The 14,478-nt window shown below is 36.1% G+C and overlaps 1 protein-coding gene across 3 annotated transcripts in view; it reads left to right on the top strand.

The window, feature by feature from the left end:
• The first annotated feature begins 1,165 nt into the window (after nucleotides 1–1,165).
• The window catches only part of tango2 (transport and golgi organization 2 homolog (Drosophila)), a 31,754-nt gene continuing 18,441 nt past the window's right edge, over nucleotides 1,166–14,478 (top strand). For 2 of the 3 annotated variants that reach the window (XM_073841240.1, XM_073841239.1), the window contains exons 1-4: nucleotides 1,166–1,274; nucleotides 1,991–2,118; nucleotides 12,081–12,169; nucleotides 14,332–14,451. In XM_073841240.1, the coding sequence (XP_073697341.1) occupies nucleotides 2,063–2,118; nucleotides 12,081–12,169; nucleotides 14,332–14,451 (265 nt within the window). In that variant the 5' untranslated portion in view covers nucleotides 1,166–1,274; nucleotides 1,991–2,062. The remainder of the gene's footprint in view (nucleotides 1,275–1,990; nucleotides 2,119–12,080; nucleotides 12,170–14,331; nucleotides 14,452–14,478) is intronic. The other variant, XM_073841241.1, reaches the window with a different exon arrangement.

The following is a 14,478-nucleotide window of genomic DNA, read 5'->3' as shown; positions in this document are numbered from 1 at the left end:
ATTCATAGACAGATTAATAGATAGATAGATAGATAGATAGATAGATAGATAGATAGATAGATAGATAGATAGATAGATAGATAGATAGATAGATAGATAGATAGACAGATTAATAGATAGATTCATAGACAGATAGATAGATAGATAGATAGATAGATAGATAGATAGATAGATAGATAGATAGATAGATTAATAGATAGATTCATAGATAGATAGATAGATAGATAGATAGATAGATAGATAGATAGATAGATAGATAGATAGATAGATAGATAGATAGATAGATAGATAGATTAATAGATAGATTGATAGATAGATAGATAGAGAGAGAGAGAGAGAGAGACAGATTAATATATTCATAGACAGAATAATAGATAGATAGATAGATAGATAGATAGATAGATAGATAGATAGATAGATAGATAGATAGATAGATAGATAGATAGATAGACAGATTAATAGATAGATAGACAGACAGATTAATAGATAGATAGATAGATAGATAGATAGATAGATAGATAGATAGATAGATAGATAGATAGATAGATAGATAGATAGATAGATAGATAGATAGATAGATAGATAGATAGATAGATAGATAGATAGATACGTTTAAATGAGTTTGATTGGATTAGAAATAGTAGATAGAAGGGAAGCTTGACTGAGTCTCAAATGATTCTGGGAGTTTAAATTTGAAATTTGACAGTTGGAGTTTGAAAGTCTTGGCTCATTTGAGCATTCCGTCGATGTAAGTCTATGGGATTTTCCCCAGTTTTAATCGTCATTTTTAGGAAAACCGTAAGTCCGATCAGTTAGAAAAGATATAGTACACCCGGCGGGATCAGTCTGAAGATCTGGGCTGAGTTTGGAGTTTGTAGAGTTAAAGCTCTAGGAGGAGTAGCAGTCAGAAAATTTTTCCGCTCAGAAGAAGAATAATAATAGGAAGTTTAAATAGAATATCAGTAAATTGGCTTTCTCAAGCCAACTTAATAAGCGAGCGTGGTTACGATTCTGATCCGGGTTCAGTTTCTTTTAACTTCTAAATGTGATTATGTTTGAAAGGCTGGATAAACGCTGTTTTGTGAACAGTTGTAATGCTATGGGCGGGTCTGTTCTCGCTCTCAGGTCCGGTTTCAGCCAATCAGCGGTGGGCTTCTCTGGAAACGTCAATGCGAGGTTGGTTTAGCCCTTTGTACAGTGTGTTAGCCTGTGCTCTAAGTTGCCCCTCACAGTAGAAGCATAATGAATTGTGAGCATTGACAGCACATGGATCCGTAAGTAATACATCATATAACCTGTTATGAGCTAAAAATAAAACAAGCTTAAATTTTTATTCGTTTTTGTTCGCTGTCTTCAAGTTATCCGAACAGTTAGCAAGCTTGTTAGGCTACTGCTAGCCTGCTGTCAGACTGTTTCTCTCAGTTGACACAAGCCTGACTTTAAACCTATCGATACTGGTTCATTCTCTATGAACAATGCACAATGGGAAACAAAGACAGCGGTTTAAAGTGGAATACATTTATACACGTAATATTATCTTAAAACGATATGTATCTGAACACAGTCAGATAATGCCAAAAAAAGTGGAAGATATGATTTGTGACTTGACTGTTTTCATGTCTGTGTTCATAAGCAAAATGTATTCAGTGTAAACGAGCTGGATTCTGCTATGTTCCACAATATCGATTACTTTCACATCAAAACATATGTATATTTCATATCTCCATCCTGTTTAGCACAATATGTTTAGTAAGACAAATTGGAGACCATGGTTGTATTGTTATCATGTGGTCTAAAATATTAATAGCTGCTCTGTCTTTGTATTCAATTACTGTTTTATTTTATATTTAGATTGAGGTGTGAGAGCTGCTGCTGGAATAGTTTGATTGGTCCCCTTCAGGGTTGTCCTCTGGCTTACTTACAAGCACAGCTTTTGTCTCCTCTTATCCAAAATTCATTGTCTCATTCTCTCTTTCATCTCTTCGTCTAGCACCTAGCACATCCCAGCTCTGATCTGTGACCTCAGTGTGATTGAAAACTCAGTGTGATCAGTAACCTCCTCATGTGCATCATCTTCTTGAAGTTTGACCCTCGGCCTGCATCCAAAAATGCCTACAGGTATTGCACCTGCCCCCTAAAGTTTTACTGTCTGTGTGTTCAATGCAAATAGAGATGTGGAATGTTCTTGCACATGTGTGGAAACAAGATGTTGTTGATACTGTCAGAGCACATTTTTTGAATAAATGCTGAGATAGTATTAATTTTTTTCCAGGTACATCTAAACCGAAGTATAAACATATATTTCAGCTTGTAAAGGTGCGCTTCTTTATTTTTGCACTGGCTGATGTAGCTGTATTTGACTTGTTTTGACACTATCCAGTGGATGCTGAATCATGAAAAAGCAAACGTTTTCGGTTGCCAATGACATTGTATAAATGATCACAGTGCGCCATGATTAATTTATTCCACAGACGAAAGTGTCCAGGAAAAGAGGGGGTATTATTCAGCTGGTCATGTGATCTCAACATGACGGTCCGCTTGAGGTGACCTGTTCCATGTGCAATAAAACAGCTTTTATTGGGCTTTGATAAGACTTTATAAGGCTTTATATAATATATTTCTTATAAATCCAGAAGAGATCAAATAGTATATACAAATTGACAAATACGAATGCACTACTGGTAAAAAGTTTAGAATAATTTAGAATAAATAAAGTTGTTTAAGGCTGCACTTACTAAAATGCAGTAAAAGTAATAATATGACATTTTTAAACTTCCTGTTTCCTATTTTAACATTTTTTAAATTGTAAAAATTCTGTAAATTCTGATTTTCAGCAGGTGTTACTTCAGTCTTCACTATCACATGATCCTTCAAAAATCATTCTAATAAGCTGAATTGGTGCTCAAGAAACATTTCTTATTATCAATGTTGAAAACCGTTTAGCTGCTTTATAGGAATTTTTATTTTTATATTTATTATTATTTACAATGTTACAAAATATTTCTATTTCAAATAAATGCTGATCTTTTGAACTTTGTTGAATCTATTCAACAAAGAAGCCTAAAAAAAATATCACAGTTTTACTGTATTTTTTATCACATACATGGAGCCTTAAGAGATTTCATTTAATTTAATTAAAGACATAAAAATGTAAAGACCTCAAATTTTTGAATGGTGAATCTAGAACAAAAAATATGCAGATGAACCTTACTGATTGGCTAATCTAACCATTGTTCGACAACTAGTCAATTAGTTGACATATTTTAATTGATATTACACAGAATTTTCTTTAAAGGAATGTAAAAAAAATTAATAATATTTTTTACTTTAGACACCCCATATAAGTCACAATTTCTGTAGGTATATTAATACCCAAAATGACATTTTTTTTAATCTCCTTAGATCTGCTCAAGCACCCTCTTGGGCATGCATAACCCATGTTGGGAACTAAGTGGATCCAAGCAAAATGCAGTGTTTACTGTCACTAAATTTAATGCACCTTGCTAAATAAAAGTTTCAGTGTCTTTAAAAAACTCTTACTGACTCCAAACTTTTGAATGGTGGTGTGCATTTCTGTTTCGAGAGAACATTTTATTTGCATTAATGTTACATTGAATCCCAGGTTGCTTCATTTCATCATGGCATTTAGTATAACCTGTATTTTGTTAAAGCTGTGGTGTGCACTTAATTTAAAAGGCCATAGAAGCAATGAATGTACAGGACAACAATAGTGTTCTAGAGCACCAAGCTGATGAACTAGGCCCAGGTGACCTCTACCACAGTTTTAAGCTCTCAGTCCCTAAAGAAAATGTTTCTAGGTCGGGGTTTGCAAAATCTCAGGAGTCTCTAAAGAGCTAGAGAGAGCCAAGTCAGTATTTTTTTTCCCTCCATAGCTGTTGCCTGGTGAGCTGTGGATTGTTTGTATGTAATCAATTTGCATGTGCTAGTGTTCTGTCTCCTTTCCCCTTCACTGCAGAGAGGTTACCTTTGTTAATACTGTCAGATTGTAACACGCTATGCTAATCAGGATTATTGCCCAGCGAGCTGTAATTTGATTATCTAATAATATTGAGTCAGTCACAGTGGTTCAGAGTCACAGATGACTCAACCCAGGATGTAAAATCTAATCAATGATGCTATGTCTTGAAGGTTGTCTTGAACTGCATCGGTTCCTCTGATTTAGGGGAACATCAACTTGTTTACAAAACAGCGCCAAAATGAACTATAATTAAGTACTGTAATCAGGTATATCTGCAAACAATATTACAGAATACACAGATGTTTAGAGGGCATTTCTACTTGTATTGCATCCTGTAACCTAGCAACATTAAAATTTGCTTGGATCCACCGAGACCAGAGGTTTCCCAACAAGGGGTATGCATACCTAAGAGGGTGCTTGAGCAGATCTAAGGGTTATTTAAAAAATGCTTTTATTTTGTATACTGATACCTATAGAACAGAAATTGTGACTTATAATATTAGGGCTGTCTAAAGCCTCTAAACTAATCTCAGTCTCTTTTTAAAAAAAAATCAGTGTTTTGGCTTTTAGTATGAATATGTTAGCCTTAAGGTTATCTATAAGCTAGTGTGCTCCAAACAATGACAAAATTTGCATTTACAAGATATAAGCATTCAAAACTTACAGTCTTTAACTTCCACCAATATGTATGACCCTGCACTTCAGCTTCTCATCAAACTTACTGTCCAATCAAATGCTCTCTAGAATCTGAAGCATCCAGCCACCTACACTACAAATAGATGCTGAAGCTGGGGCCGAAATAGGTCACTTGTTCACAGTACTCAATTACAGTTAGTACTTTCTGTACAGTGAATGACACGTTGTGGGGGATAGGGAATGATTAAAACAGTGTAAATATGCTTTTTATTGGGGAGAATAAAGTCTGGTTTCATGCTCTATAACACGAACCACCATAGTCCAGACACACAATAGCACTGAGCAGATAATATGCATGAATTGGCGCAGACCACAAAATGTATCGGACCCATTTGAGTTCTGCACAGAATGCTTTATTTTATGGATGAGATTGGCTGTCATAAGCTGTCAAATGAGGCTTTACCGAGCTTAACGACTCTGGCCCAAACTGTTATATAAAGTAAATGCTATTGGCTATTAAAAAAAGGGAACAGGACTGCTTGATATGTTCCGCATTGTCTTCCTGTTTCAGTTAAAATGACGTCAACAACACAGAGAACAATGCTGTGTGTTTCAACACATTTCAGTTGACCTTTTAAATAAGTCTTTTAAGGCAGAATTTATGTGAATACAGTAAAAATTAGGGATGCACCAAATGTTCAGCAACCGAAATTATAAGAGAATAAGCGAAAAGGCCGAATAAATTATACCGAACAATGACGTGACACGATCAAATAGAGGCGCGCGCTAATGCAGCAAACATGTAGGCAGTGTGGAAGCATTTAAAACTGTCCAAGAAAGACGTAAAAAATCATTACAAGCACCGACGGTGAGAGACTGTTTAGTATCATATTGCATGTCTTCCATGAAAAGAGAAAGGGGTGGTTTTTGCTGGTTACTGTATGATGACTGAAATCGCAATTGACACAAATTGTATTTATTCTGACAGCGCTGCACAAGCTCGTTAGTCAGGTTTCAACGTCCAAAGCGTGAGGAAAATCTGCGCTGAAACAGCATAATGAGAATCATTCATAAATCTGCTGCTGTCAGCAAAAAGTAGTACTGAGGTCTTCTTGCGGGTTTCCGCCAAAATAAAAGCCAACATCCATAAACGTTAGTATTGTAATTTTACTGTTGTTCTGTAAAATAAAATAAAAAGTAACACAAAAAATTATAACAATCATTACAACAGCTCTAGTAATACATTTATTATAACATTCTCCTTTGCTCAGCAAGGTGGCATTTATTTGTGCATTAAAAACACACGCCTGATTCAAGAAGTGGGTCTTAAAAATGGCCAAAGAACATTATTTTACTATCTTATTCATTTTAAGCTCAATTGTGCTTTGTGAGTAGTCTATAATGTCTACTAGAATGTTAAAAATGTTCAGTGTTAAATAAATATTTCAAAGTTGTTTTGTAATTGATTTTTTTCTTTAAAAAGCAAGACAAAACTGTAAAAAGCAAATATTGGCTATTTAATTTATGCAATGGTGAAAAGAAATAAAATTAAATAGTCCATCTTAATTGACCAAAGTGCATCTTGAAACTCAGCATTCAGTCCGTTCTGTTTTGCCTCACCTGTTTTTGAACCCACGAATGCATCTTCTGTAAAGACCCTTTAAAGAGAAGGTCATATGGTATTTTAAAGTGTCCTAATATCCTGGGTTGAACTCGCCAAGATTAGAGAAGCAATCCTTGGTAAAAAGATGAGCACAAGATGGTATCTTGGAAAAAGTACATTTTAATCACTTACTCTACACCATTTTTCTGCAATAAAAACAAAATAAATGTGATTTTACAGCGCAGAACACAGCGTCTTCTCAACGTGATGTAAACTATTTGAAAAGATTCGAAAATATGGTGACTTGTTAAGGCGGTTCTGAGTCGACTCTTTCTTTTGAGAAATAATATCTTTATTTATCATGCACTTTTTTGATTAACAACGTTGCGGCTCTGCAGACCTGCTCTTTAAGTATTGTGTCTAGTTGAGGTCAGGTGAACCAAAACCATCCCAATTATACAGGGTTTTCATTTGTGACCACATTGCTCAGGCAACCAATCAACTATTTGATTTAAAAAACATGTAGTTTTACATATGTCTAATTTCATGTTTGGTGTTTATGATGGTATATGTACTGATGGGAGTATGTGGGTAGTCAAGATAAAAAGATCAATAAAACACCGACATACGCTTCAACTGTAATGTCATATCATTAGCATTGACCTCTTAAGCGTATTTCACCGACAGAAGCTACAATTTGGCATCAAAAAAACTCATGCACTATGATTCACCCCATTCAGGTCAGTGGCATTAAGTCAACTTAAAAGCAGAAATGCCTTTGAGATTAATGAGGGTTTCTGCCTCAATACCCAGAAGAAGTGTACAATTATTGCAAAGTTCATTACAGTTCAAAACCAACCTGCCTTCCACCGCACGTGGCTGGTGAAAATAAACGCCTCTTTTTGGAACCATTTAATCCTCATCATGTTAACCTCTGGCCTCACATTCCCAGCTAGCAGCTCTGAAATCCCTTTGAGAGAAAACAGGCCGGAGGTCTCGGTCAGTTTACGAATATGTGGCTGTGATGACTTTGATGTCACTTAAATGGATCCACTTAGCACTAATATTTTATCTTTGGAAAAGATGGAACCTGTCAGAGAGGCTGAAAGATCTTGAAATACATTTAAGCTTGAGATCATTTAAGTAAAACAAATTTTGTTTCTGCTAGTGTAGAGCTGTTTGAGACACTCTATAACTTAGAGCTGATACTCATATCTAAAACTCCTGCTCTTGACATAATTTATCATTGCCATAGTGCTCATTTCTCTTTTCTTGATGATGTGGATGTTAAAAAAGCAGTGTGATCATCGTAATGCTTTGCTACCTTGATGCTAACACTGAAATGCGATGTATAACAGATTCTGAAGAAAGACGCCACTTTATGTGTGCATAAAGAAAGAAAGATTAAGAAAGTGAAAGTGTGTGAGTGTGCAGGGAAATTCATGTTTAGATGGGAGTCATAAAAAGATTACTTTGAAATGCAACATAAAGAAGTACACTTGGCATTTAAGTCTATAGTTCCTGAAGTATCTAAATTCAGAGAAACCTTTAAAGGTGAGGTGTGCTATTTCTTTTATGTTAAAATGCCTACGTCTTCTTAAAGTCAGCATGAATTGCTGTTTGCAACCCATTTTACTTCCATAATGTGACATACACTAGCATTCAAAAGGTCTCAGAAAACGTTTGCATTTATTCTTTTTACATTGTTCCAAATATTTTATGTGAAATAAATGCTGTTTTTTTTTACTTTTTGTATATTAAAAATCTTGTAAAAATGTATTAGTTTCCATAAAATGGTTAAGCAGCATAACTTTTTCAGCATTGATAAAAAATAATAATGTGACACTGATAACTGGTGTAATGAGTGCTAAAAGGTCTACTTAATTACATTAATATATTGTGTATTATATTTTACAATAAAAATAGAAAAGTTTTTAGTATTACTGTTTTACTGTATTTCTGATCAAATAAAATCTTATCATTAACTTTGATGATATACGAAAATATTTTACCAACCCCACACATTTAATGTAGGTTTGTTAAAAAATGAAGAAGGAAAAATATAGTTTGGGAGTCAGGACTTGATTTTATCTGAAAGAAATTGATTGAACATTCAGCACAACAATAATTTTCTGTCACTCTTCCTATCTATCACACAAAGAGTTTGTCTGTCTACATCACTCAGGGACCCCCTTCGGCTCTCCTGAAACGGCGTCTTCATCTGCCCTTGACTTCTTTTCAGGTCTTTCTGTGTCCAGTCATCTTTTTGCCATTTTTCTGTTTCAGTGGGAATGAATATCTCTCCAATTGGGCTGACAAAGAGGGTGATAACCTTGCCCAAGGTCTGGTGTAATTGACATTGTCAAGCCAGTAAGTTGTTTTCAGATGGAGAGGAGCTTTTCTGCTTTGCAAGCTGTCTCTAGTACAGAGCACATATTCCTGGGGTGCATCAACCATAGCAGATCAATCTGCGAAGCCTCCAGGATATTTCATCACTCTTTGTCTCTCCGATTTTCTTCTTCTCTGTCAGCCCGTCAGGTTCCACAGGCTGGAATTACAGCGGATGTTTGACTCTCTATGTTGTTATGGAGTTAGTGCAAGTTTTGCGTTTTCTCTATGCGTGGCCAGGAAAGCAGAATGACAAACCTTTGTGCACTCAAAAATGAGTTGCGTTTTGACTTCAAGGCTTAATGCACAGACCTTTTGACTCATGTTTTTCTTTGCCCTGACAGTTTACATTCACTCAACCGACTGTGTTTACATTAATGACCCACCAAGGTGCATAGGCTGTCAGCACTATCTAGAGTTTGACAGAACTTTTAACAATGGCCCACTGGCCAAGAGCCAGTGTTTAGAGAGTTTTGGGCCAATTCTGCCTTCGTTGTACATTCGTTTTAATGCCTTGCAGACCTGAACGTTTAGTAATCTGTAATGTGTTCCGCATTGTCGTTTTATCCCCAAGTGAATGTTATCTAGCTAGATAACATAGATGACATACAGGCCTTGAAAGTACCAGTAAGAAAGTAATGTTTTGCATCATGCAGTCATTTTTCTTTATAAGTTTATGAATTTATGGAGTTACAGTAGCTGCAGAAAGGAATAATGTATGAAATATTGATATCATGTTAAAGGGATAGTTCACCCAAAAATGAAACTTCTGTCATTAATTACTCACCCTCGTGTCGTTCCAAACCCGTAAGACATTTGTTCATCTTCGAAACACAAATGAAGATATTTTTGTTGAAATACAAGAGCTTTCTGACCCTGCTTAGACAGTAATGCAACTGAGTCTGACGCATTCAAGAAAGTTGGTAAGCACATTGTTAAAATAGTCCATCATCAGTGGTTCAACTGCAATTTAATGAAGCTACAAAAAATCTTTTTGTGCACAAAGAAAACAAAAATAATGACTTTATTCTCAAAAGTACATTGATGTATGCGTTTGGTGCTGCTGATGCAGGAGCCTGCGTTCAAGAGAAGAAATTGTTGAATAAAGCCGTGTTAATTTTGACGGCAATTTTTAATTTAGTCATAGTAATAGTCTTTTGACTAAAATGCCATTTTAGTTTTAGTCATATTTTAGTCATCTGAATTGTTTAGTTTTATTCTGTTTTTAGTCAACTAAATAGTCGATCTGAGTCTACTGTAAATCTACGGTCGATTTAGTCAGCTAAAATCTAATGGGTTTAATTACAGCGTACTGCATTTATTAAGCATTTCTCTAAAATTCCCAAACTCATTGTATAGGTTTAATATGAAGATTTTATCATATTAGACAGATTTAACTGCTGTTACACGCAGTGTGCCTTGATGTTAAATTTAAATAAAACCACATTCTTCGTTCTTTCAAAAAAACATATTTAATGATATAAATAAGTTTAGATTCATCTTTATTAGGGCTTCTAAAGTGATTTTCTGTCTTTTATTGCTTGATTAACATCAATGCCACAGACAATAGCAACTAAGTTAGGCTGCTGTCCCTTTAAAACCGAATGCACAGATGCAATGTACTGGTACACGTCCAATATTCTTCCAATTGTTTACGGTTACTTAAGACATGAAAGTCTTGTGTGTTTACATAAATACTCGTCAAAATGGACAATTCAACATGAGACGTTCATGAGACGGAAAACATTTTGAACATTTTATGAGACGTGCAGCAAATAGCTAGACTGTGCCTGGCCGAATAGATCAATAGGCTATAGGACCGTTCAAATGAACCTAACCTTTAGTGATGGGAAGTTCGGATCATTTTACCGACTCGGATCTTTGAGTCTCGTTCAGCAAAATGAACGAATCTTTTTTCGAGTCATTTCGTTCATTTCGTTCATTTTAGCAAAATATAATTAAAAAGCTATGTGTTACTTCCATAACACATGTACTGCTTATACAAACGTTGATCACACTACAAACAAGACAAAACTATAATGCTATTAGAAACAGAAAAGATTAATTCATTGTTTACCTGGGTCTTCAGTCTATGATTAACTCCCTCACCTCTATCTGTCCGGGTTTGAGTCGTTCGTTCATCACGTGACAGCCCCATACGCTTTACCTATGCTGCCTGAGCCGGAAACAGAATTGATTAGTTCATCTCTCGAGTCATCGGGTTTGAGTCGTTCGTTCATCACGTGACATCCCCATACGCTTAACCTATGCTGCCTGAGCTGGAAAGAAAATGGATTCGTTCATCTCTCGAGTCATCGGGTTTGAGTCGTTCGTTCATCACGTGACATCCCCATACGCTTAACCAATGCTGCCTGAGCCGGAAAGAGAATGGATTAGTTCATCTCTCGAGTCTTCGGGTTTGAGTCATTCGTTTATAGTTGCGCAATTGCGCATGCGCGACTGAACGAATCACTCCCCGAGACGACTCGTTCTTCCCGAGTCACATTAAAGATTCGTTCAAAATGAACGAATCGTTCAAGAACAACCCATCACTACTAACCTTGAAGCAAATTCGTTCTAAAAGAATCTCTTCCCAAATTGTCCCTCCCTAACATTTTTTTTCTCGTTTTTATTTGTTGAAGAAAATGTCTATACATTTTCGTCATAGTTTTTGTCATGCAAAACAAGTTTTTGTTTCTTTATTGTCTCATTTTTGTCAGTAAAAAATGTCGTTGATGAACATTTTGACGAATAATGCATCTGCAAAATCCCTTGCTCACAAAAAGTATTCTCGTAGCTTCATAAAATTAGGGTTGAACCTCTTATGTCACATGGACTATTTTAATGATGTCCTTACTACCTTTCTGGGCCTATGCAGGGACAGAAAGCTCTCGGATTTCATCAAAAATGTCTTAACTTGTGTTCCGAAGATGAACAAAGGTCTTACAGGTTTGGAACGACATGAGGTGAGTAATTATTCAACAGAATTTTTATTTTTGAGTGAGCTATCCCTTTAATGACAGAGGCTTCTACAGAGCATCAGGCCTGAGCAGAGACAATAAAGCCACACACAGCAGCTTTTAGCATCACAGCTGAGCCATCTCTGGGCCTTAGGTGTGTTGCTGGCACAGCAGTCGGCACTCTCCTGGGATCAGCACGAGATAAACACATTTAGGTGCACATGTGACCTCTGAGCCCATTCAACAGTGCCAGCCTCCCTCTCTCCCCCTCCCACAGGAAGTCCGACTGAAAGTCAGCCCTTTATTGGTTAACACAATGTCCATTACCCACGGGTACACATTACAAAGCACAGCATTACGTTTTTTTTTTTTCATTTATGAGACTGTAAGGATGATTCTAAAGGTGGTTCTATAGTGATATGTGTTATTATAGAAATTATATGTTATCAGTATGATTGTATAGGAAGGTTACTGTGAAAGAGATTGTGATGTCACCTTAATCTTCTTTGTGCAGGCTTATTCTGGCTGCAAACAGGGATGAGGTCTACAGCAGACCGTCTAAAGCTGCAGACTTCTGGGGCAGCAACAATGAAATCCTCAGCGGTAAAGATCAGTCTTGTTTTTCAAATATTAGACAAATATTTGATATCCAAAGTCCAGTTTTAATCTCACCAACATTTGGAGATCTATTGGCTCTGCTGTGTCACTGAGGAATTTAGATGTTGGTTTTTATGTCGGTAGAGTTCGTCTAAACTGCATGTTCACTGCGGTTGCTGCAGTTTTGGATGAACGGGAGTTTCTTCAAGAGTCTTTTGCTGAAACACAGCCCTTATTGTGTCTCACAGAGCCAGACGTTTGACTGTCTTTGTGATGTCTAGTCCATGTTGCATGTCATTCTGGTCAAGAATAGCCCACTTAGACATAACAGAACTCATTTTTTCCAATTCATTTGCTTCTAACCAAAAATTCTGTCATTAATTACTCCCCCTCCCGTAAGACCTTAGTTCATCTTCAGAACACAAATTGAGATATTTTTGATGAAATCCAAGAGCTTTCTGACACTGCATAGACAGTAACACAACTACCACATTCAAGGCCCAATAAGGCAGTTAATTGTTAAAATAGTCCATGTGACATCAGTGGTTCAACCATAAATTTAAGAAGCTACAAAATACTTTTGGTGCAAAAAGAAAACAAAAATAACGACTTTTACTTTTCTATTTTTTATTTTAGCTTTGATATATCTGACCCTAGCCTAAACCACAAAACAAGTCATAAGGTTCAGTTGAGATTTAATTTTCATCATTATACGTCAGCTGAATAAATAAGCTTTTCATTGATGTATGGTTTGTTAGGATAGGACAATATTTGGCTGAGATACAGCTATTTGAAAATAGTTGGAATCTGAGGGTGCAAAAAATCTAAATATTGAGAAAATCGCCTTTAAAGTTGTCCAAATGAAGTCATTAGCAATGCATATTACTCATAAAAAAATAAGTTTTGAGATATTTATGATAAAATCGATCATTTTGACCCATACAATGTATTTTGGCTATTGCTACAAATATACCTGTGCTACTTATGACTGGTTTTGTGGTCCAGGGTTACATATTTAGTACCTTCGGACTTATTAGGCAGATTTTGTGTGTTATTTAGCCTGTTACTTAATTCAGAAAACATCAGAAAATTCTGTTTGTGGATATCTAGATTACTTGCTACTATGTGTTTTACATTTCAACGATTTGTTGCCACTGGAAAACAGCAAAATCCAATTCCTCAAACTACTTCATGCCGGTTTAAACTGCATCATGTAGTGAGTCAGTGATTGTTATTTGTCAGAACATTCAGTTTTGAGAGAATTATTGAAGATTATTTTTTCTTGAGGAAACAGAATAATTTAGAAGATAAGCGGGTTGCATCTAGTGCTTGAGGGGTTATGATTATGTTTAAGTCTCTTGCATCATTCCTCAGTAGTGGGAATTCAGTCATAATAAATGTGACATTAGGAGAGGAAAAGGTAATCATCCACATTTGATTAAATGTCCATTGTCAGGATTCAGCTGACCACCCTCAAGGAGTAAAAACTGTCCAGTTGACTGATGACCCAGTCTGCTAAACAATACGTCCCACAACAGAAATCAGTCATTCCCCTGGCTTCACAAGATCATGGAGCTTTTGTTTTGTTTATTCTATCTGTGTTCTGCCAAGCAGTCCTTGGATCAGACAGAATTGAATGGTCTGTAATTGATGGGTGCTTTTATGTCTAGTGGTAGAAATATTATATTTGTTGTTAACGAAGAAGCCCTTATCTGTCTGGAGGAGTGAAGTGTGGGGTACGGATGAGAAATGTTGGAGTCTTTGGGTGAAGATGAAAAGGATGGGTATTTTTAAGGATACTTTTCTAAATTGTACCATTATTAATTGGCTCTTACTAAATATAAATCACTCTGTGGTTATTCTGTGTAGTTTTACATGAAGCTATCTCTAGCATTGTTGTTTTTGGTAGAAATTAGTGATTCAGTTGTTCAGAATTTCAGACAGATGAGTGTTCTTGGGCCTATAAAGTGCTTTGTTTTCTTTTCAATATCAAGATGAAAAATATTATTCTGTAACTTTCAGTCCAGGTCATTCTCAGTGAACATTCCTGAGCAGTTCGGTAAATCTAAATCTGATCTCCTGCTGGTTGTTTTATTACAGCCAGCAGACAGGATTTAATGTCACTCCGGCGTTAAATCACAATGTGACTTTTTGTTTTCTGTCATTAGGTCTGGATCTGGAAGAGGGGAAGGAAGGCGGATCATGGCTGGGAATTAGCAAACGAGGGAAACTGGCGGCACTGACCAATTACCTGGAAACACGGCAAAATCCAGACGCTCAGGGGAGAGGTAGTGCAGATCTTTCACCCATTTGTA

The sequence above is a fragment of the Garra rufa genome, chromosome 5 (genome assembly GCF_049309525.1).
Source record: "Garra rufa chromosome 5, GarRuf1.0, whole genome shotgun sequence".
NCBI classification, from domain to species: Eukaryota; Metazoa; Chordata; class Actinopteri; order Cypriniformes; family Cyprinidae; genus Garra; species Garra rufa.
Note: the sequence above shows the minus strand (reverse complement) of the source record. Positions and strands in the feature narration are given on the sequence as shown.